The sequence below is a fragment of the Carya illinoinensis genome, chromosome 3 (genome assembly GCF_018687715.1).
Source record: "Carya illinoinensis cultivar Pawnee chromosome 3, C.illinoinensisPawnee_v1, whole genome shotgun sequence".
In the NCBI taxonomy this organism is placed as follows: Eukaryota; Viridiplantae; Streptophyta; class Magnoliopsida; order Fagales; family Juglandaceae; genus Carya; species Carya illinoinensis.
The window spans coordinates 5,796,073-5,820,309 of record NC_056754.1 but is presented as its reverse complement, the minus strand read 5'-3'; the positions used below and the strand labels follow the sequence as shown (position 1 = coordinate 5,820,309).

The window sequence follows — 24,237 nt, the reverse complement described above, 5'->3', positions numbered from 1 at the left end:
CCAAAATGATTCTAGAGACTTGATTTTTGAAATTTTGCAACGCCTAGACTGCACACTTTTTCACTCACCGGTGGGAGCAAAATTGAGTACATGGGTCTGTACGACAGGACTAACTGATGGGGTGAAAAAACTTCAATTGATAACCAAAAATCTCCCTTATATCTAACTTTTGACATTCTGAAGTCATGGACAACAAAGAAAGTGATAGCAAACATGATTTACATGCAAAGACGGCATAGAAGAAAACAATCCAACTAACATCTTAGATTTTCAAAAACTGAAGGACAGGTGGGAAGGCAAGAGCATCATATATCCTTCGATTCTTCGTCCAGGGGGTTACGAAGAGTGCCAAAGATCCAATCCATCCATATGGTATAATGGCCATAGTTATGACGGTATGTCGTATGATGAATGGTGTGGTAGCCAGCACCCATAACAGGCCATAAGTTGCCATGTATGCAATCATGAATGTTTGCCGTCCATATACCCTCGATGAAGAGGAGCAATATGTGTGTCATAAAATGAGTTGGCACAAGAAATAGTGCTGTGACATGTGGTACCGCCTGCAATATCCCATCGAGCGGGTGAAAAGCCAAACCTGACATAGCAGATATATCATAGTTTTAATTAGGTCATTTGACCATAATAAGACTTCCAAGCTGTGAAATCCTGATAATAAGGTAGATATCTAGTAGACATGAAAATTTATATATTCTCCAGGAAATTTATGTGAGGCTATTTATTTAAGGAGTGAACCAATAAACAGTTTTTCCAAATTAGAAATACAGCCACGCTCAAAATGCAAACACCACCGCAGTTGCTTTAAACCCCCCTAATAAGACGATCCAGTTTGCATCTCTAAATGACGATGTGGTTGGTGTAAAAAAGTAAAGTTTCACAAACCACTGAGAGAAAACTAGCGAGGAATTGGTTCTTAAACAAAATGATCTTATAACAGAATTTACAGTAGCCTAAAAGAAAATGAATTCCCATCGTAGCCAGAATACAATTTAAATTAAAAATTACTACGCTATTAAATTCTACCTCACTAATTTAATGTTTCACGCAGGGTTTTACCAAATTGGTTTTAATTTTGGAGTATCTGTTTCTTCTATGACTAAAATCAAAGATGGAAAACCAGCCCGACAAGGGGTTCCATGGAAAAGACAAATGAAACTTCGATAGCCAAGCTCAACTCAAGCTTTCAGTTGAGCGTGAAACAGAAAGCGGCTTGTGACTGTCTACATGACACAGCTTTATTCTCAGCTTGACTCAAGTTAGCTTGTTTAGAGCCACTGACACACTGGAACTCTGCCACTCATTGTACTCAGCATCAAAGTAAATGCTGCTCTTGTCTCGAGTAAAATAATTTTTTTTTTTTTTTGTTGGCACCAAGTGTCGGGGAATAGCAACCAGACTAATTCCAAGGGTGCACAGGCTCTAGGCAATGAGTTTTCCGCAAGTGCACATTGAGTAATTCTAAGGGAAAATCACCCAGTCCGATGGCACCTAGGTATTGTTTGCACCCAAGAGGATTCAAAACTTGGACCTAGAAGGAGCATACCACCAAGACCAAGGTCACTGCCACTTGAGCCAACACCTCGGAGTTCAAATAATCAATTTGGTCTACCCAAGATGACATGGAACATAAAAGAAGAGCACAGATAATTACATTAGCACCAACAAGATTTTGGGATTTGGGAGGAAGCTGTTTATTCTGCTTGATCCCATTTAGGTAACACCACGCCCCTTCTAATTTTTCCAAAGTTAACATAACAGGATATCAAGAAAGTCAAAGTCCAGGAGATATGGCCATGGGAAACTCATGGTGTGGTATCAAAACATAGAAGTAAGTAAATCCATTGCTTCCAAACACGTTGGTTGAAGGAATCACATGCCATCACTTTATGGAAAGGAGTAATTACAGCTAAGTTATACCCCCAGTGATTGTTCTATTCAGTCAACAGAATCGGGTGGCACCCCGTTCCGATCTTTTATATCATTCCTAGTGCTGGACGTTTCATAGATAATACTCCTTCAACATCTAACTATAACATCTAAGTCAACTTATATAAAACCAAAAATCCAAAAGATGACATATGCAAGCATTTGAGATAAAAACGAGGAAACTAAATTCAGTAGATTGAGAACTTACCAGCAAATGGCGAAAGCGTATTTTGTTTGTTGTAGATGTGATGGGTAGCATGAAGATGCTTATAAAGAGGTTTTATGTCATGCAGCTCTCTATGCATCCAATAAATGCCAAATTCCACAATTATAACATAAATCACTAAATACAAAATGTAGGGAAGCCAACCTACATCGCTTATTCTTGGAAAGCACTTTGTCCAGCCATTTTCAACCATGTACTCAGAAATAGTTGGAAGAGCAGTGTACCATGGCATAGCCTTCATAGAAACATATATTTGCAAGAGCATGGCTTTGTTGGATGGAATGGCATCTATTCAACATATCCAACAAAGATGTTAACATGAGCCCAGATTGAATCCATTTTCTTATTCGTAGATCAAAATAAAATATAGGACAATGGCAAGCTGAAGTTTCACAAATTAACCCGCCAATCAGCTGGGTTATATTACAAACTCATATTTACAGATTCAAGTCTTGAATTTTTCACTAATTATAAGTCAATGTACAAAAAACTATCTAGCATTCCTCAAATTTGGAAGAGAGATCCTGGAGTTATACCTTGCGCTTACAATTGTTCTATTCATTCTTGAGCCTTCTAACTTGAAAGCGGAATTAGTGACATCGAAAATCTTGTGGACAAGAAAGATGAAAATCTGAAAGAGCTAAAATAATCATTGCATATTCTACCCTTGGAAACGTACTGGTATAATTGCTCCCTGATAAAGGTCCCATGAAAAAGCAAGCAAAATGGTATTCGATACATAATATACCCATTACCAAGAGCTCAAATATCAGAGAATAAGTAGCCCAGCAATGTTCTCAAAGGTAAGTAACAATATAAGTAACACGATGCATCTAGAATGAAGTTTTGCCTTAACATTGACTCTCTCCTGGCTTGTTACCTACCGGTGGTTATGAAAACTGTCACAAGATCCTAAGAATAATTGAAACTTAAAATATCTACGTGCTTCGATAAATCAAGGGGGTCACAAGGGAGACATACATCATCGTCCAAGCAGATCAGTATATACTATATAATCAATCAAGATTCAACTACAAGTTTCAACTGTTGAAGCTATACATTTTGATCAATGTCCTAATAAATTAAGAAAACATATTGCCCTGTTACCATCATTTTTCAGGTAAGTAGTCCCCTTTTCCTTCCCCATAAAAATCAGATGAAGGAGACAGGGATTATGAGCTCAATTAAAGTCACGCGATTAGAAAGTATCAATACCGAAAGAGGGAGCAGTAATCTTGGAATAGACATCCAGCATTCACTAGCATGTGATTTAATAACTTGAAAAAAAAAAAAAAAAAAAACTCATATTTTTAATTTGCTTGCTTTCTAGGTAACGAGAATCTCGCCCTATTTAAGCCAAGTAGACATATTAATCTTGACTTAGTGAAGATATCGCCAGAGAAACTTTTCACTAACATATCCAGATTTGACAAGAAAGTCAAACGGAAAGTAAAAACATCTATTTCTTTCCATTTTGGTTTTACTACAATTAGCAAGAAAACGGAATTCATTTCAAGTGAAGGAATCAAATAAGAGAATTGAAAAGATGAGGAATTACAGCCGAACAAGACCTACTTGATACCAAGAAAAATATATCTATGGACTCATAGAGGCAATCAATTTTGATTCTACTCATCAATTATCTGAAAAATGGATGCCACGACTGATTGGATAAATAAGATAAAATCGAATAAATAATTAACAACCAGGCATAACCCCTCTCAGTTCAAACCAAACAACCAAAACTCAAAAGCTACACAAAGTAAAAAATAAGACGAGCAAAAAAGTATATACCTTTAGGAACATATACGTTGCGCTTCCAGTAATATATGTAGAAGCACCAGAGAAAGCCAGAGATGAAGTAGACTAGGACACCACCAATGTAGTTGCGAAGCCATGTCTGGAAGAAGTGGGGAAGTGGGTCCCAAATCTTGGTCGGCAAGAGACTCCCCAGCACAATGCGGTTGAACAAGCAGGTCTCGTCCACGAACAGTTGGAGATATGTACTACCATGGTCTTCCATGGCAACGGCTCCCAAGAGAACGTGGCCGGCGATTAGAAAAGAGAGAGAGAGAGAAGAGAAGAGACAGTCAAAGCTGACCAAAGTAAAGATTCCTATCAGAATTATATGACACCTCAAGGAGGTCAGAAAAGAAAGGATATTTTGCATGTGCGACACAAACAAGAAGAGCCCACAGACTCTCCCTGACGAGAAATGATATTGCCTTCCCATACCAGACTGGCGAGCTTCGCCTAATTTTAAAGTAATATTTATATATTTCGTGACAATTGTTTTATGTTTTGAACTCAATATTCAGTAAAATAAATGACGCAGACTTCTCTGGGTTAAAGCTATTGTATTAAATAGAGATAATATTCTGTCATTTGAGCTGTGTTTTGAAGATAAAAGAACATTCTATTGTAGCACTTACGAAGTTTTTTCTTTAGTATTCTGTGCAGTTGGTATTAGAGCGGAGTGATTTTTTATGATGTGTTTGGGATTCAAGTAAATTAAGATAGAAAAACTCACTTTCAAAAAATTTAAAAAAATGGCCATCAAAGTGTGGAAGATAGGCATAAAAACAAAAGAAAATAATTAAAACTATTTATATAAATGACATGCCATCTTATTTTAAGATAAGAGTAACAAGAATTCGTATTTTATAATTATTTAATAATTATTCATACAAAACATATTTTTATATGTAACAATGGTGAAGAATTTGGGATAATTTTAGTGTAATGGCGCTGCGTTCCAGGTGAGTTGCTCGTTGGCTTCTTACGTGGACGTGCTTTGCTGGCGGTTACACTTTCTAATCTACTTCAAGAGTAATACAGTCACAATCGTAAAGTGTAAGTGTTGAATAGTCAATTTTTTCAGAATTTGTTATTAAAAATTTAATTTTTTTTATATAAATTTTTTATTTATTTAATTTTTTAAAAATAATTATATATAATATTTACATTTACGATTGCAATTATTAAAAATAATAATGTACGTGATAATCTAAAGCGCACGCTCAAAGAACAAGTCGTGTAAAAAGCGCACAAATGATAAATCGCACCGCGGGTCAACTATTTGAACTAGAATTCGCTCCGATTCCTCGTTAATGGAAAAAGGACCAATTTGTGTACAGAAAGAATGAAAAATTCAAGACGCGCGGCCATGGTGATGGAGAAGAAAGAAGAGCAGGAAGAGGACCATAGAAGGGAAGCAGTCATAGCATCGGCTCCGTCATTGCAACCCAATTTCGAGCCGAAAGGAGGCATCACCCAAGCTCAGCTTTCCAAGTTTCAAGTATCTTTCCGCGACCTCTCCTCCCTTTCTATTATTTCTTTTTTCTGATAAATTTGTATCAAATTTGGAATGCCAAAATTTAATGTTCATGGTGGAGAATATAGGAACCCATTCTTGTGATCTTCCGCGTAGTTTGTCGTTTGGGTGAGTTTTTGTGATCAGAGAACTTTCAGTATTTTTAAAGCGTCATTGTGTGAACGAGCTTTGGAATTATCATTATGTAATTGCTTCCGTAAATTTATACGAGAGATATTCTAACGGTATTGCTTGGGTCCTCGACGTCGACGAATTCGATGGTTAGTGGTAATGGGAGGGTGAAATATAATACGGTATAAATGTCTTATACCTGTGTATATCTAAGTAGTTGCTTGGATATTTGTTGAAATTCTACTCTACGCTCATTTATAATTATGGGTCACTTAGATTTTAGTGTTTTTGCTACACAATATTGCAACAGAAATTTGTCTCTTACTTCATATATTGAGGTAAGTAGATTTTTATATTCTAAGCTTGTTTGTCACTAACTACTGGATTATTTGACATAATGGATATGATTTTCGGTATTTCCAATGAGTATCATCAACCAATAGTTAATAGAAACTGGATATCTTAGTTTTTTATTGGTGGGATTATTGTTCTACAGTATCTTCAAGGTGACCGCTAAAACCTTATTATATGCCAATACGGTTCTTGAGAGCATCATGTAATAAAAATTGATAGGCTTTTTTGGTTGAGTGATGAGTTGCCAGAAGTAAATTCAAATGAGATTGTGAAATTAGTGATCAGTGACAAAAAGAAAGTAAATAGCCATATAGATTGGAAAAGGAAATTCTCTTAACACGTTTTTAGCAACAGAAGTTCTGTTGACTAACAATATATATATATATGCATCATCTCCAGCTGTGGAATTCTAACCATTTAATTGATCACTCTGACATGCCTTATCAAATTTCATGTCATTCAGCCAATTACCAATAAGGAGGAATTACTATTTTTTTTTATAGAGTAACTAGATAAAAAAAATGATAGCACCTTGAAATGGTATTCTTCTTGCTGAGTGTTTCTTGATTTGTGGTTTTATCTGCAGAAACAATCATCACGGGAAAGTGTATATTGCATTAAAGCTTAAATTAGAGAAAATGCCAATAGTTACCTGGAAACATGTATTATCCACTGAGATAGAAAGGTCTCTATATCTCTTTATAAGTAGTCCTAGTTGGTAACTTACTCGGTCAGTTCTTTCTTTTTGATAAAGACAATCCTTGGTTTGATGCTTTGTGTCCAAATTCCTACAAAATCTGAGTTTGGGATCAAGTGGAGGATTCTATGGATTGGTGTCTTACAATAGTGCGAAGTTTGATGTAAATCTTGTTACACGGGTCTTAGTGGGGGGAGGACAGGTACCATAGAGAGAGATGTCACAAAAGGCCGTCTTTTGGGTTGACTATTCTTTTGTCAAATTTCGTGGCAGCTTTGGGTCTTCTTTTTACTTTGTTTTTAATCAAATTCACCATATTTGGAAAACCATACCACCTGTGCCTAAGGTATGGACTATTATAACAACTCAAGGAAAGACCAAGTAACATTTGGGCTTATACACCAAAAGAACCAGTCAAAATTACAGTTGAAAGTTTCTGGGTTCATTATAAAGGCCAAAAATATCTCCCTGTGAAAGCAATGTGGGATCTCCCATTCACTAAACTCTCATGCACCACCCTCCCATTATGTATGGTGTTGCAAGTATTGCACGACTCGAGCCAACATTCTCACTTGTGCTTCATCTATCACTGCCTGCATAGGGGCTATTCCCTAAGGTGCCTCCCAATGTGGTTGGAAAGGGACAATTACACATTTGATTGATTGGAGTGGCTATGCGCAGGGCTTTATACCTCTTGTATAAATGTATTCGCTACTAAAGTTAGTTCTTATAGAAAAGAGAACCATTTATTCTTTTTAAATTTTGTTTCTTATAGAAAAAGAAGAAAAGGTCCAGCAAATAGAAGGTTAGAGTGAGAACAACCTTTGTAGGAATGTGGAAATGAATACTGCAGGACAACCTGTCTGCAGGGTTTTTTTTTTTTCTTATGAGTTGTATGGTTTTGTTTGTCAAGTACATAATATTCTCTTATATCCTATTGTTTTTACTTACCAACTGAACCTTGTATTCTTGTAAACGACAGGAATTGCACAGGAGGCGTTTACAGATAAAATCAAAAACAAAGACTAAGAAGACATCAAGAGGTTACTTTTCTGTTTAATTTTTTATTGTCATATTACTCGATTGTGAGATCTCTGTAAATTGTTCAAAATCTTTGTAGGAAGTGGTGGCTGGAATGGAAAATCTCACAGCAAAGACAATGTCCAAGATTGTGCTGATGAAGATTCAACTATAGCAATTGAAGAGTCCAGTGTTTCCGACTCTGAAAGACACAATGACAAAAACAGTTCCTCCTTGAAGCAGAACAATTTAGCAACTCCTATTGGATCAAAGCAGCGCCAAAAGTTACACTGGGGGTATGATGCACCCTGATTGCATTTTCTTTCTTTGGTACAGATAACAATCTCTGGAACGGGAAAGATTCATAATAATGGTTTCCTGTGTGATACTTGATGTTGCATTATAGGTTATTGTGGGCTTCTTTTTTCTCTCAAGTCTTCTGAATTATTTTATTGGCAGGCTTGACACAAAGGAGAGGTGGGAAAGGAAAGCGAACATGTAAACATTGCCATGGAAGTGAATTGCAGGCAGTTGTTGCAAAAGTGCTCTGATATTGGTTATGTTGCAGATGTTTTTGCGTTTTTCTTTTTTCTTTTCCCTTTTGTAGCGCATGTGCTTGTTGAGAGACCATCAATCTAGCTCATACCATGTATATTATTGAGAGTGTCACCTTCCCCACTGACTGCCGTATCTCGGTGTGTTGCACATGTAGTGGTGGAATATTTTCTGAGCAATATGTGGTGGTGGAATATGAAATGATTAATTGTGGAAGAGAGTAGGTTGATAGATATTAAAAACAAAAAAGAATGATAGTGATGGCACTTTCCAACTCAAGTTGTCTCATGATCATATGGGGTACGTCTGAGTACGAGCCAGTAACTTCTGGTCTCTAGTGTCATTTGAGCATTGCTTCGAGACGACATTCATCATGTAGCTCTCATTCTTTGAGTGAGGAACTCATGGCATTGCCATAGATTAGTATGTAAGGATAACATTTTTTTTGCAGTGAAAATTTGAAGAGAAGCTTAAAAGCCTCGATACACAGTAAACACGTTTCCGGGGCATCATGTCAAATTAAAATTTGTTAATTGTTGCCATATTTATTCTGATGGAAATCGTAGGTGAAAAAGTGCCAGTGTGCCAGTGCCGTTTTTTAGGACCGTACATGTTTGGGAACATTAGACTTCTGAGTCCTAATGTTGAAAACTTGCTTGCATGAGACAAATGCAGTAAAAAATAACAAGGGCAGGGAGTGCTCCTGCATGCAAGAATCCAGTGACAACTTTCTCCTTAATTATATCAGCTCAGTGACCTGAATCAATATATTGCCATGACTAAGGAACTCAATATAGACACCACAATATGACTTCTCTCAAATCACAATCCAGCTTCAACATTTGAACATAAGATAACAAAATTTGGGGCAGTATATAAAACTAATTGAGTTCCAGCAGACAGTCCACAAAACGGAGGGCGGAGCACCAGTCCTAACATAAAAACTCAATGAGCTGCAGTGAGATTGTGAATGACATGGACTTTTTAGAAAAACTATTCTCATCAAATTGCAGGGTTAAGAGCATGATTTCTTTCTGTCCCATGATCAAAAACCAATAAGCTGCACCGAGATTGTGACCGCATGCACTTTCCAAAGATATTCTCATCAAATTGCAGGGTTAAGGGCACGCTCTATTTCCTCCAATGATCGACCCTTTGTTTCCACGACATTACCAGCTATGTAAAGGACACCAAGAAGACAGACTGTTGCGAATCCCAAATACACCGAGCTGATTCCAAACTTGTTAACAAAGCTCAAGAAATAAAGGCCAATGACGAAGTTGGAGATCTGATAGGATAGAAAAACCACAAAATTCATAATTAAAAAAGAGAAAAGGAGTTGCTTAAGAACAAAATCAAAAAAGTAAAAAATAAAAAATTAATAATAAAAAAAAGTAAAAAATTATTATTAAAAAAAAGAAAAAGAAAGGAAAAAAAAAAAAAAGGAAAAAGAAAAAAAAGGAAAACTATAATATAGAAACATATCTAGTTTGATTTCTACCATTTTCATCCTCTTTTGATATACACACATAGAAGGCCATCTAATGGAAAACGCAACTTAGCTCTAGCACACTCATATCATATGTATTTGTCCATATTGTTTCTAACAGATTGGTCATGTAACAAACTACTGCTGTTCTTTCTCCAGATTAGAAATCGAAACATGCTACAGCCTAGCCTATAGGCAGCAATCACATGCAAGATTGAACGTGTTAGCATGCTTTGTCTTACCCAATGCATGCCTAGCGACAAAGCAACTGCTTTTGCTCTGATTCTGGAAGCAAATATCTCCGGTAGAAGAAGAGCAGGCACGGGACCAGCACCAAGTGAAAAGGACAGTACATAGCTGTATAGGTATAATGGAAACCAAGTTTAGATTTCATTGATCATATTGTTAAACTGAAATGGAAATGCAGATCATGATGCTGTTAGTGCCTGTTTGGTTTCGAGTTAGCTTTAAAAAAACTTTTGACAGTTTAAAGGCTCTTTTTAAGAAAAATGGCGTGTTTGGTAAATTTACAAAAAGTGCTTTAAACACCTAATTGAAGCTTTTGTTGAAAAGCTCCTGCAAATAATGCTGAAAACCACCATAACAACTTTAAAAGCACTTTAAGCATATGTTTACCACAGTAAAAAGATTTTCAATAATAGTACTTTTCAACAAAGTTCTAAAATTAAAAGTTCTGTCATCTACAGAAATCCCAAACAGACACTTACCAAGGAAAATAGCTTTTTCAACCTCACTTAACCCCCCATCCAAGTGGGGAAAGGATGGAAATAAAAAAGGTGGGCTGAGGGGTGAGTGAGGGAGGTGACAGAGAGCTTCACAACTAATAAAGAGCTCTGACTTACAGAACAGTTCCAAGAACAGCAAGGATGCCGGAGTATGGTGCCAGGACCTTCCAAGTAAAGGACAGAGAAAGCAGCAACATTGAAGTGGCCTTGACAAGCAAACAAAGAGAGAGACATCAGTTATTGATATTCTGTAATTTGGATGAATCTATTTGCATGTAGATAATATAATATAATGGGTGGGGCCCAGAGTGCTGGAATTGCTTCTGATGTCATTTAATAATCTGTTTGCATGTAAAAAAAAAAATAACAATACCATTCCACTAAAGCTTGTGATTAGAAGACTTTTCCTTCCTTGCCTGTCCATCAAGGATGATGCAACAGCTGTGCCTGCAAGAAGATCAAACATCAGTCATATAAAACATAATAGGAATGATACAACATCAAAATTTTCTCATTGCCAGAAAGGGAGTTAGCAGAAAACTAACCAAAGACATTAGCTGCCCCAACAAGAGCACTTGCTGCAACATCAGAGGCAATTCCAGCACTCCGAAACACAGAAGTCGAATAATAGACCACGGCATTTATTCCAGCCAACTGCTGGAACAAGAAAAGTGCTGCACCAACACTAACAACTGCAGCAAGACAATCATGCCATGAATACAAGTGCTTTAACAATTTGCATTATAGAGCTTAATTAATCAACTACAAATTATAGGAACAAGTGAACAGTAGTATTAAGGCATAGACTTTTATAATAACAGCATTGTTTTAATATCTCCTAGAAAACTTGCGTATCAACAAAACCACTGGCCACAAATCAAACAGAATTAATAGTATCATTTCAACATGCCCAAGCATGAATTATCAAAAAAGAAGTTAACTGCAAAGGAACCAAGGCAACAAAGCTCCTTGAGCATACCTTTCCAATAGCGGCTACTAAACAGATCAAACCACCCTGCCTCAGGTTCCACAGAACCTTGACCTGCTGCTCTTAAATCCTGCATAACCTCAGCAACTCTTTCTTTCCCAAATAGAGTTTTGATAGTCTTTTCAGCCTCAGGAATTTTTCCTTGCTGCAAGACAATAGCTAAGCATCTTTATTAATAAACCAGAAATCTAATAATACATATGCCATCTACACCTAGAAAACTCATCGAAGGCATGTATAAAAGTCTAGGAAACTATATCATACACTCTCAAAACTAATAATGTTGTAAAATTTGCATAATAAACTGCCAAAATTGTCAACCGAGGGTGCAACTGACCAAAATTTGGTAGTTTAGGGTGTAGATTGACAGTTTTGGTAGTTTATGGTGCAAATTGAACAAACAGTGGTAGTTTGTGAATGCAAACAGCAAGTGCCGCTATAAGTTTCAACCAATGACTCCATAGTCCTGTAAGAAAACCTGAAAAAGCCACCGAGGACTTTCTGGAGAAAATGCCATTCCTAATGCCAACAGAATAGAGGGTACAATTGCAATACCAAACATCGTCCTCCACCTAAAAAAAAACATTTAAAAGAATAAATAAGAGAGACGGAATGAAGTCATTCGAACAGAAACATTCATATGTAAAAGATAAAATCTAGGAAAGAACCATAATATTTATATTCCAATATAGGCATACAACAGGAATATATTTGTTAGCCATTGTTTGCACACTCATTTGTTGCCGATGGTGAAAATAACAAAGGGAATTATTTTGACAACTGAACCCATTTATCACTAAAAAGTACCCTTCCAAGCAGAAGACCAACATGAAAATTGTCAAAACAGTATTTTAAATGCTAAGGTTCAGTGTCTATTCCAATAAGTTGGGATTAAGCCTTGGCTAGTGTTAGCAGAACATTCAGGCTAATGCCAGTTTATGGAGAACGTGCTTCACTAGAACATAATAGAGAGCAAACTCAATAAGAGCTCAATCAGATGTAGTACTCAATGAGACCATTCTTACATAGGAATGCTGAAGGGGAAAATTCTAATCAGATGTGTCTGCACCTGTGTCCGTGAATCTTGGGCCTAGGAATTATAAAGTTTGGTGAGATGAACTGAATTTAGCTCAGTTCAAGCGTGGAATGTTATATGCCAGAAGCTAAATAAGGACTTCTAATTAGTTATTTATCATTTTATCAGTAAATTGCTTCTTAAAAATATAATGTTAACTTGAGACCTTAAAAGTAGATTGTTGGGCTAGGATACTTTCAAAATGCTTTTAGTTTTGATGGATATCAAGCATGGTATGAAAATCCACGATCTTTCAATCGAGTCTTAGGGACCCCCTTTCTAATTTTATTATTTTTTGAGTGTCGATTATGAATATCTTTTCCTTCTACAGATCATAAAACTTACGTCCTGATGAATATATATATTGCACAAGATTTTATTTTTAACTTTCCTTCTCACCATTTTTTTAACAATAGATGACTAATACGAATTCATTTTAACCCCTTCTAAAAATGATGAACACAAAAAAGATCCACTTGATCAATAACAAGAAAGATATTTCTTACCAAACTTAACCATTGTTACAAACAGCCTTGTTGAGTCTTTGGTTACCATACCTTTCTTTCGCAAAGTAATTAGGAGGAGAGGAGTCAATCAACCTTATTATGCGTAAGCCCAACCACAGCCCCAAAAGAGTACTCCCAAAGTGACTTACCAAAACATAATTATCACATCAGGTTGAAGTTTGATTTGAAACACAAATAAAATCTGTTATGCAGAAATTGTATGATTCAAGACACTAATCAACATTTGGTTGATGTTTTTTTTTCACAGAATTCAACAATTAGCTGATGTTTTTTTTTCACAGAATTCAACAATTAGGTTTTCCATCTCTCTCTCTCTCTCTCTCTCTCTCTCTCTCTCTCTCTCTCTCTCTCTCTCTCTCTCTCTCTCTCTCTCTCTCTCTCTCTCTCTCTCTCTCTCTCTCTCTCTCTCTCTCACAATGGGTACCATAATGGGCGACATCATTTTACAGATGTTTACTAATAATATATAGAGTAGTATTTAGCAATATTAGACAACTTTTCATATCCTTTCTTTTGGTTATTTATATATAGCAGGAAGTAAACTTGCAAACTAAATGAAGGAAATAACCGATAAAAACATACCATAAAGGGTTTCCAGCTAAAGGTAATCCAGCCACCAATGCTGCAAGAATCCCAATACATATAAATAGCTGGTTCACAGATCCAAGTGCACCACGAATTTCAGTTGGTGAGATCTGCAATTTAAAAGTGTTGGAAGAAATCACATACATAATATGTATAAAATATGGTTACAAAGATATCTATGCCTGTGATAAATAAAAACATAATACCTCAGATATGTACAGAGGCACAATAGCGGATGTAACACCAATTCCAATGCCAGCAAGTAAGCGACCAATTATCATGGTTTGCACACTCTGGGCTGTAGCACTGCAAATATTTAAGCAAAGCTTTAGTGCTCAGTAGACATATCAAATATAACAACCCTGTCTTCAATGACAGATGACAGACCAAAGAAATGCTCCAATTGCCAGCGGTATGGCATCTAATTGAAACGTTCTTGTTCTACCAAACTTGTCAGCCAATGCTCCCCCAGTAAATGAGCCAACGGTAGCTCCAGCAAGAAGCGTGCTTACAACCCATCCTACTCAAGATGTTGCATTGGGGAGAAGTATCAGCAGGAATAACATGAGAAGATAAAAGTACAGTTCAAAAATTGAAACCTTTAGATAGGGGAGAGAGAGAGAGAGAGAGAGCAAATAACAAAGAAGATCTCATTATTTGAATAATTTTCGGCAAGCTACTGCACTTGCCTTGTAACACAGTGTTTTCAACAATCCCAAGATCCTTGGAGAGGTACTCAAGAGCACCATTTACAACCCTGCACAACATAAGCAGAGAGAGAAACCATTATAACCTCACAACACGAATATCTCAAATAACAAGACATTTCAGCAGAGAAAGAGGAGCTGAAATCAACTTGGGATTTAGATATATATTTTGCAATCAATTGCTTAGAACAAAATAGCAACTTATTCACATATCCACGAACTCAGATGAGGAAATTGACATGGACTTGTTGCAAATCCAAACAAAATCCAATACGGAATGCAGTTTGCAATATAAACTTGGCCATACCCAAGATGGTAACCAAACAAAATAGCTCCCAAACAAGCAACACCAACATATGGCAAAACTGTTCCAGAAGATTTGCTCTGAGGCACCAAGGAATCAACATTCTCAAGATCATCTGAAACTCAATTTCATATAGTGCTGGTAAGAACATAGAAGTTAATCGAAGTCATAGAGAATCAAAGTCAATGGTTACATGTTTAAACTTCTAGATATGTCGGATAGAATTTCATATAAAAGAAATATATAGACAGTTTTCAAAGAACCAAGACCCATAAATGCAACTAACACCAAAATGAAAGGAAATGGTCACAACTGATCAGAAAACTACAGGCCAGCATATTATGCTTTCAGAGTATATATCATCAGTATAGCATCAGGACGGGATATCCAAATTTATAAAGCACAAACAGGATGATAGATCCACGGAGGATAAGAATGCCATAGAGATAGCAAGCCTCAAGGGAGAAGGGCATTTGTCCTTTGATATTGCAAAATCAAAAGATGAATTATAAGTTCATCACAGCCTTGGTAAAGTAGGACTCTGGAGCATTATCTGCATTTCAACAATATTTACTTGGTAATGTAAATGACATGCTGTCAGGTCAAAATAGTTCAATGAGCAAGGAGACGTACTTAATAACGAGAGTATTATTAAGTTGGACTTAGCAGTAAGATCTTCAATTCCCAGAAGAAAAAAAATGGATCAGATCCATTGGTAATGCAGGAATGGACTCAGAAGTGGGCTCTAACATGCCATTTTAAAGCCTCCAATTTCATGTAAATAAATTCACAGTATCCCCGCTGCCATCATGCAGCCCCGAGAGAGGTAACTTTTGTATGAGGTTTTAAACACGCGCGCACAAACGGCTGGAAAATGTGATAACAAGATAACGGAAGCAAGCAACAGCAACAGAAAACCAAAGAACGCAACGGTGCAAACATGAAATTGTACCCATTTGCTAAATTTCAAAGAAGAAATCTTTGACCTAACAAAACTATACTATTCTTGAATTGAAAAGAAAGCTAAACAGTCAGAGAGTGAAGAACAAACCAGAAGCCTGAGCCTTGATTGATCTGGGCTTGACCGAGGACCTGAAAACGCCATTAACACCCAGTCTTGCACTAGTGAGTGTGTCCCTCATAGGGATCGAACTGAGGCGAAGAACACTGCAGGCAGTCTTCTCTGTCATTCCGAATCCTAGACTTGGTTTCCCAAATTCACCAAAACCCTTTAAAACCTTTGTGCGGTTTTGGACCCCACAGCCGATGCCTCCTTTAGCTGCACACGTTGACGCCTGCATTTTTCTTTACCTGAGTGAAAACCCCATTAGCCATAAAAGTCGAACAGAATAAATACCCATCAAAAGTCGAGTGTACCAAGCAAAAGAATGCACTAATTGATAAACAAATTTATTTCAGAAGAAGATATTAACAAGCATTGAAGGGTATGCAAAACAAAGCACAAGAATCGAAATTAAGATCACATTTACAATCAGAACGAATCATCTTACTGTTTACTCCGAAAAAAACTTGTGAACAATGCTCTTATTTGAACGATTTAATTCGTTGTTCTAACTTAAAAAAGAAATATTTTTTTGGAACCAAAACAAATTGAAAGATTTCAGTGATACATATAGGCGTAGAACCAACCAAAAAGCGATCGGCCACTCTCTTTCTCTATTGCTTGGCTTTCCAACTTTCTGAGTTGCTCTCTCTGTTTTCTGCTGGTATGGATTGTTTTATGGGCTTCTCAGTGAGGGAGTGAAAGAGAGAGAATTGGAAAAGCGTGAGACTTACAACGAATAAGATGAAGGATTCAATTCCTTCTTTCTACCCTTTCGGTTTTCCTCTTAACTTTCTTTTCCTGTCGACAACAAGAACCAGAACTAGTGAAGATGATTGATAAAGAATTGAAATTTTCTAATAATCATTTCTGCAAATTTTTGCTTTTATTTTTTATCTTTTTATTTCTTATTTTTTACAAACGTAAAATTACTGCAGGCTGTTACTTTGGATGAGGGAGAAGTTGGATTGGGATTAGATTTGGATTGCGTTTTCCTATGCTGTGAGTGTACGTGGGAGTTATCCCACGTAGGCTTTTGCAAGTGTACGGCTACACTTTTTTTTTTTGTTTTTTATTTCCGTTGATGATTTGCAAATAATACTTTTCTTTATCTTAATTTTTATTATTTTATAATGTGATAATAGGTAATTAGGGATTATTTTTTTATTTTTATTTATAAATTTATTATTCAATATCATATTATAAAATAAAAAATTCTATGTGCAATCATTTTTACGGACTCCTTTGTACACTCTAGTGATATGATTAGTTGTGTATTAAAAAAAATTAATCCAGCCAATCATATCAGTGGAGTGCGCAGGGAGTACGTAAAAATGACTGTATGTAGCATTACTCTTATAAAATAATAAAAAATTAGATAATAAATTGATTTTTTCTTTAAAAAACTAAACTATTGTGTTATTTAGTCTATTGTTAGCTACTTATAAAGTAAAATTAGATTTCCTAAAAGTATGATTACATGAAAGTTTCAAATTCACTAGTTTCTATGGGATTATAATGCACATTGATGAATACTTTATATGTATATATATATTATTAGAATATATGTCTGATCTAATATTCAATTATGAGATAATTCCAATAAGACTTGGACTCAAAGTTTAACTTCGGTAAATTGTATATCTAAGGATCCACACTTCTGTGCTGTATAATGTGTATATGATGATTTTATAATATGGGGTGGTGCATGCTAGAGCCACTGATAGTCCGTACCGACAGTGTAATTTTTTTCTTTTTTATTTTTTAAAGTATTTTTATGTATCTTTTTAATATTCTTTTTTGAAAAAATTTAAAATTACAGTAATATTATTTCTAAAATGATATTTTTTTTCCTCTTTTACTCTCATTTATCAATAAAACTACACACGTAATTTCTTACTTAGAATTGCAAATAAAATTTTTCAAAATAAAAAATGAGTACATTTTATTGATAGAACTTATCGAATATCATTTCTCTTATAATATATATCTTAAATTATCAACGACAATATCTAAATGTATAAACTCCCAGTATTTGATAATGTGTAATGCCATTTATCTTCTATATTGATAATTTAGACCATTATCACACAAGTGTTTTCTTCTATCTTTCCGTATTTTCTTAATTTCTTATTAGATTACTTCTTTACAAATAGAATTATGATTAATAAAATAATATAAAAATTATATTTGTAGTCGTGAAATATATTGTGTAGTTTTGCATACTCTTTTTAGATAAAAATGAGGACTACTATTAAAAAATATAAAGTTTATATCATATTTTTGGATTATTCTATGATCATGATTTGAAGATGAGAAATTCATATCCTAAAGGATAATATCAAAATGACTATACCTGAAAAGCCCTCTCTCTCTCTCTCTCTGTCTGTCTGCCTAATGAATGAGAATGAGAAGTTAGTAAGTAAATCTTATCCAGATTCATGAAAGACACATCAAATCTTAGGTGTCACGTATGCATTATTATGACTGAAATTGGGCACGCCAATAAAAGAAAGACAAAACTTATAAAAACCTTTACTTATATTCACATTTTAAATTTTTATCATTTCCCATTACCACTTGCATTTAATTAGTCCTAAAATCTTTCTTTTACCCAAAATCATGTGAATATTGACGAATTGCTACGAGGTTTTGTGAGTCGTGACTTTGGGAGCCAGTTCTTTTCTCCCTTTCTTGTTTATAAGGGTATTTAAAAAATAAAAAATAAAAATTCAGTTGAACTAGGCTGAACTGATGATTTCAATCTGATTTTTAAGTGATATAATACGGTACCCGTTCTTACAAATGAAAACCGATCATAAACTGATACAATATCGATTAAAATCAGTTCAAACCAAATCAGATTGGTATATATATTTAAAAATTTTTATATTATATAATGTATATTCAATGCTAAATTACTAATTAAAATAATTGAAATTTTATTCTTATTATTCAATTTTATTAATCATATAATATAAAATTAATATAATATAACATAAAAATAATCTTATAGCTTTTAATATAACATTTGATTTAACATATAAATTTTAATCTTATAATACAAAATTTTAATATTAATCATAAATATTAATATTAAGTTATATATATATATCAAGGATACATTTTTGACATAATAAATTACAATATATATTCTTTTTATAAATACATTTTTATACATTTGTTCATATATACTTGTATAAAAAGTCTAAAACTTATATAGATTATAGTTAAATTTAATATTATACTAGTATGTTAATTATTAGAAAATAATATATTTATACTATAATATAAATAGACTAATAATTTAGTATATGTAAGTATCATGCATATTATTACTAATATAGATAATTTGTAAAACCGAAAAAATAGAATCAAACCAAATCAAAACTGAAAAATTAAAAGTTTTGATTTTAACAATAAATCAGTTCAATATCAATTTGTAAAATTTCAAAATTGATATATATATATATATATATATATATATACCGATTTAATTCTAAAAAATATATATAAAACTAAACCCGTTACACTTGTAATGTTTCGGTGGTCTAAGGGTCCACAAAAAACATTAAAGGGAAGGGAACTGGCCGGCTCCAGTCCATAATGACCACATGGTTTTGATCGAACAAGGTATAATATTGGACCCTCGTCTTTGTCATCTTGTCATCACACACACACGAGGATCAAGGTCAACACAACCACATCAAACGGTTTCCCTCGATAATCCTCATTACTACCTCCCTCTGGATATATTTGAACTGAATTGTAAATAGTGGTATTTTATATATATCATTAATATGTATTTAATTTTTTTAGATTGATGTCTTTAAAATTTAAGTTTAAAAATATAAGTTTTATCACGTATAAATAAAGTCGTGTACTAATTTACGTACCAATATTGATTCTTTCATATTCAAAATTTAAATTAGTATTACTTTTTGACTAATTACATTAGATTAATATACATATTAATGCGTAATTATACTTGTAACTAAATTTTTTCTTAAAATATATAAAATAAGTTGAGACAGATTTTATTTTTTATTAAAAATTAAAAAAATAATAAATTATATCAATAATTAATTTAAAATAATTTAAATCTAATTCAACAATCAAACACAGCCTCATTGAATCAATGATGAAGTCCACGGCCTACCATTAATGTTTTTTCATTGTTTAATATCAGACCGAGACCGTAGAGAAGGGTCCATCCAGCCGAACATTTTGGGCCAGCTCTGCACGGCCTCAATGAATAAGAGAATCATTTAAGAGAATCGTTTGAAACAGTATCAATATATATGGTATTGTACTTCAAAAGGTCCAAATTTAAAGGGTATTCTTGATGTAAATATTGGAGAAATCAATGAGACTGATTCCACGATCTCCTCCATTGATTTATAAAGTGCCTGCTTTCATATATTAGATTGTCTCGATCTTATGCTATACTTGGCACTTGGTAAATATGAAGGTCTCATGTCTTAAAACCCAAATCAAATGAGAAAATGTTTGAATAAATATAGAGAAGATCACGTAGCCCTTAGAGCATAATCTGTTCCCCAAATTTGTGTACATGTTTCTCTCCAATTTGTCTATCTTATTATTATTATTATTATTTTTTCTTTGATTTATGATCTACTTCTTAATTCGTCGTGTTATATATTTTGGAAGCATGCAGTACTTGGTGATATTCCACTTGTTGTTGACCTATATATATATATATATATATATCTCCTGTTTTAGTTAAGTTTCACCATCGACACACGACCAAATCCTTGCTAGAAACTACTTCATATTGATCTGGGTACATATATAAAAGACTAAAAAGAAAAGAAAACCCCAGTCCTTTTGTACAAACAGCTCGTTAATTTAATCATTTCATGCATGTCAAGACGAATGCATCTACTCATGAATTCTTCAAAGACAAGTACGTACGTAACCTTCAAATTTCCAAGACAGTTCATCTAAGATTGGAGTACGTGCGGGACAAACGGCATGCTGAAAGATCAGCAACATGTGCATTGATTGCAAATGATCCGACTTCGCATTACTCGTCTTATTGAATATTCGAAGCCGCCCCGAGTCATGTCCCACTTTATATATATATATATATATATATTAGCAATTAATTACCTATTAATTAAATTTGTTGTTCCGTCATTTGTTCGCTGACTGTTTGATCTAATGATCTAGACCTAGCTAGCTAGCTGCTTCAAGGGCATTTTTATAAATCTATATATGCTTGATCTAAAGCGATTACCAATGACGCATGCATGCATATTAATATTCTAGAATGTAATCCAGGCTAGGGCTGTTTTGTGCCATTGTATAATATAATAGATCATCGATCATGCAAATTTTCTTGTATCAAGAGTTTTTATCATGTTTAGGTAGCCCATTAATTGACTCTTTTAGTAGTTTTCTCGTGATATTATATTGCTGGCCTAGTTTCTGTATTATAACTAGCTGTTGACCAATCATTAGGTCATATATTCTCAGGACAAAAGTGGTTATGAGAACATTACATTGCATGAGTATATATGAGCTGCAAGATATATAAAACCTAGACTATAATAACCATTTTGAAGGAGAATTGGTCATTTCTTATTAATTCCTATGAAAAAGTTATGAATACAGATCGATATTCATGCATGGGGTAGCTATATATTATTCGTGTGAATTAGGAAGAAGCTTTTGATCTTTCTAATTATGCAAGATATATTGCCAAATTAACCAATGCAAATTTTTCTTGATTAAAGTTCATATACCAGCAGGTATATATATGTGTGTGTATATATATATATATATATATAAGGGTGACTGCTGGTTGGAAAAAGAAAAATATGAGATCAATGGCGTTCCAAGGTTATGTTCCGACCAAATTAATTTTGTGGGTCGGGAACAATAATATCAAGGCCGAGTTGCCGGCCACGGACTTGGCACTTAAAAAAAAAACAACTTGACTATAATATTAATATGCATGCCTAAATATTAGGTGAACTAGAGAGAGTATACTGAGAGTGTGAGAGATTGAGGGTTTCAATTATCTAGAAGTCCGGCCAACCTCAACTATTAATTGAAGTAGGTTAAAACCATTTGGACTACTAGCTATGAGTTTTCGATCTTCTCTGTCGATCCTAATATTATTACACCCAGATAGCTCGTATTTTTTATAGAATATATAATACAATAAGAGCCGATCATCCGTTTAAGTGCCATGCATATTATATATATATATATCGACTCTAAACCTTCGTAGAGTTTCGTTTTCTTTTATCACTATAAGAAAAAAAAATATTTATGACGAATTATTTACGACGAGAATAATTATTTACAATGAAAATAGATTTATTTTAATAAAAAATAATTATTTTCACAAAAAATAATTGATCACAAATAAATAATTTTTTTTGTAGTGTATTTAAAATCATTGTGAAAACAATTAATTAGAGAAAAAAATTAGTCGTATCATGTGTTAAAGCTGTATTATAGTAGTCGCAGTTGGATCATCATGTGTACGTTCATGAAAGCAATGCTGCCTTAATATATATATATATATATATTTATTTATATCATGCGCAAAAATTATAATAACTGTGTACATGCATGCATGTATATATATATGTTCATTTTATTCAAATGTTCCTTTATATATATATATATATATATATCTCTTCGTAATAATAAAGCACAACCAAGTGGGCCATGTTCGGAGATTCTGGAAATCTTTTAACCATTATTAACAGCTGCGTTACCTCAATCATCTGCTTGCTTGAGAAAGCATGAAGAATGGCTGTTAGGGGATTTATTATTATTATTATTATTAGGTGGGAAACACACATGAAATGACAAAAGGAGCTCACTTCATTGTTGTCAAGAAACAGTTTCTGATTAACTTATACCGGCCAGGCCGGAAGAGATAGAGAAAGATATATAGATTGTGCTTCATAGCATGCAATAGATGGTGGGGCTCACTCCACTGATCACATGTGTTTTCATGCATGGAGGGATACCCTCCATGTGCCTCATTTTCTTTGTAGAATTGTATTGCCCTCCACCTAATGTTCGACTTGCAGTCGTCCTTGACTATATATATGGGGCCAAGATCAACTGATCGGGACCGGGTCCTACAGCCCTGTTAGCATAATAGTTTGATCAATTAGAGCATCTTCATCCAGTTCTTCAAAACACTGTATTCCCCATAATTTAGAGTTTATTATGGGATTTTGATCAAAATACCCCCTACATCCGGATCCCCATTTTAGAGAAAATGTTTAGGGAATAAACAGTAAGTCTCTATATTTGAGGACTCACTATTCATTCCCTAAATCATTTTTATCAATATTTTATTCTAATATATAAAATAAATAATTTTCTAATCATCTACACTTTCTCTCATACTCATATTTATTATAGTTTTAAATAATAATTTTAAAAATAATTTAATTAATTAAGAAAATATATAAAAATTAATTTTAAAAATATTATCATATTCACAAAAAAATAATTTAAATTTTTGTTTAAAATATTCACTAGAGTAATAGTTCAAAAAATAAGAAAAAATATTAAGTAGTTAAATTTGTAAATAGAAGTGAAAGAAAAAAATAATAAAAAAAGAATAGAAAAATATTATTTAATAGAATAGAGATAGGGATGGGGAATGAGATGTAGGAGGTTTTTGAAAGATGAATTAAATTTAGGAAAAAATTTAAGAAAATGTGATTTTGAGTTAAATTATAGAGATGAAAATGAGGAATGGGATGAAGATGCTCTTAGTTCTTAATTTGAAGATAAGACAAGTACTTAGACACGGGGGCCTAAAACTTCGAGGCATGTTTTACCTCATGTTCATCGGTCACTACTTAATTACGAATAATATTAGAGACAATCTTAAAACGCATATGCAGGTTTTTTTGTGAAAAAGTAGATCTAAAAATAAGTCTTTCAAACTTTTATATAGTGAACACATTTTTTATAAAAAGATTAGACGAGATTTGTGCATTTAGAACTTATATATATAATTATTCATTAATTAAACTCTCGATCCTTGCCTGTTTACTCAAAGTTGCATATATGCTCTATTAGAGTATCTATATTGGTCTATGCATATGCAAAGTTATATTTGTATAATATGAGCCTAAATCTATCTACACTAGATTATGCATCTTCAAATATTTGTATAATTATAAACAGTATATTTACATGTTTGAATATCTACTATTCACTCTCTAAAACATATTTTACTCATTCTTTCTCTCTCCTCCCACTCTCTTTTTACATATTTTACCTTTACATATTTTACTTATTCACTCTCAAAAAATATTTTACTCAAATATTTTATATATTTGAATATCAAACCCGTGCACCTCTCTCTCACAGGTTTTGAGTACATGTATTGGGTGCTAATAGAATTTCTTTAGGTGCTAATTACATGTATTAATCCAATACATGGAAATTGCAAACTCTTAAAAAAAGTAAAATAAATAATAAAATGATAATATTTTATTAT

The 24,237-nt window shown here is 33.8% G+C and overlaps 3 protein-coding genes across 5 annotated transcripts; 1 reads left to right on the top strand and 2 right to left on the bottom strand.

Moving 5' to 3' along the window:
* Positions 1–114: 114 nt before the first annotated feature.
* Positions 115–4,417, bottom strand: LOC122302834 (delta(7)-sterol-C5(6)-desaturase-like). The gene is made up of 3 exons (XM_043114271.1): positions 3,968–4,417; positions 2,156–2,461; positions 115–598 (listed from the first exon to the last, which is right to left on the bottom strand). Exons 1-3 carry the CDS (start codon positions 4,404–4,406, stop codon positions 306–308), a joined length of 1,038 nt encoding a protein of 345 aa, XP_042970205.1. The 5' UTR covers positions 4,407–4,417; the 3' UTR covers positions 115–305.
* Positions 4,418–5,176: 759 nt separating this feature from the next.
* Positions 5,177–8,518, top strand: LOC122302827. The gene is made up of 4 exons (XM_043114261.1): positions 5,177–5,471; positions 7,652–7,712; positions 7,790–7,985; positions 8,149–8,518. Exons 1-4 carry the CDS (start codon positions 5,316–5,318, stop codon positions 8,189–8,191), a joined length of 456 nt encoding a protein of 151 aa, XP_042970195.1. The 5' UTR covers positions 5,177–5,315; the 3' UTR covers positions 8,192–8,518.
* Positions 8,519–8,965: 447 nt separating this feature from the next.
* LOC122302825 (plastidic glucose transporter 4-like) lies at positions 8,966–16,609 on the bottom strand. 3 transcript variants are annotated; one of them, XM_043114259.1, is made up of 14 exons: positions 16,463–16,609; positions 15,717–15,976; positions 14,669–14,780; positions 14,344–14,411; positions 14,042–14,174; positions 13,861–13,960; positions 13,652–13,764; positions 11,946–12,039; positions 11,459–11,612; positions 11,025–11,171; positions 10,853–10,926; positions 10,597–10,685; positions 9,976–10,090; positions 8,966–9,532 (listed from the first exon to the last, which is right to left on the bottom strand). In XM_043114259.1, the coding sequence occupies exons 2-14, from the start codon at positions 15,964–15,966 to the stop codon at positions 9,350–9,352; spliced, it is 1,632 nt and encodes a 543-aa protein (XP_042970193.1). In that variant the 5' UTR covers positions 15,967–15,976; positions 16,463–16,609; the 3' UTR covers positions 8,966–9,349. The 3 variants fall into 3 exon arrangements, with proteins under 3 accessions (XP_042970193.1, XP_042970192.1, XP_042970194.1); XM_043114258.1 differs by having other exon boundaries at positions 16,316–16,594; XM_043114260.1 differs by having other exon boundaries at positions 15,717–15,960; positions 16,316–16,594.
* Positions 16,610–24,237: the final 7,628 nt, after the last annotated feature.

What these genes read in the sequence shown, in the direction of transcription:
- LOC122302834 (XM_043114271.1), bottom strand. Translation starts at nt 4,406, where the DNA reads ATGGGAAGGCAATATCATTTCTCGTCAGGGAGAGTCTGTGGGCTCTTC. An exon ending in CAACGTATATGTTCCTAAAG is followed by an intron (nt 2,462 to 3,967) that starts GTATATACTTTT and finishes TATGTTGAATAG; the next exon opens with ATGCCATTCCATCCAACAAA. An exon ending in TACGCTTTCGCCATTTGCTG is followed by an intron (nt 599 to 2,155) that starts GTAAGTTCTCAA and finishes CTGCTATGTCAG; the next exon opens with GTTTGGCTTTTCACCCGCTC.
- LOC122302827 (XM_043114261.1), top strand. Translation starts at nt 5,316, where the DNA reads ATGAAAAATTCAAGACGCGCGGCCATGGTGATGGAGAAGAAAGAAGAG. An exon ending in CTCAGCTTTCCAAGTTTCAA is followed by an intron (nt 5,472 to 7,651) that starts GTATCTTTCCGC and finishes TGTAAACGACAG; the next exon opens with GAATTGCACAGGAGGCGTTT. An exon ending in CGCCAAAAGTTACACTGGGG is followed by an intron (nt 7,986 to 8,148) that starts GTATGATGCACC and finishes TTTTATTGGCAG; the next exon opens with GCTTGACACAAAGGAGAGGT.
- LOC122302825 (XM_043114259.1), bottom strand. Translation starts at nt 15,966, where the DNA reads ATGCAGGCGTCAACGTGTGCAGCTAAAGGAGGCATCGGCTGTGGGGTC. An exon ending in TTAGCTGGAAACCCTTTATG is followed by an intron (nt 12,040 to 13,651) that starts GTATGTTTTTAT and finishes GTTTTTTTTTAG; the next exon opens with GTGGAGGACGATGTTTGGTA. An exon ending in TCACAAGCTTTAGTGGAATG is followed by an intron (nt 10,686 to 10,852) that starts GTATTGTTATTT and finishes TTGCTTGTCAAG; the next exon opens with GCCACTTCAATGTTGCTGCT.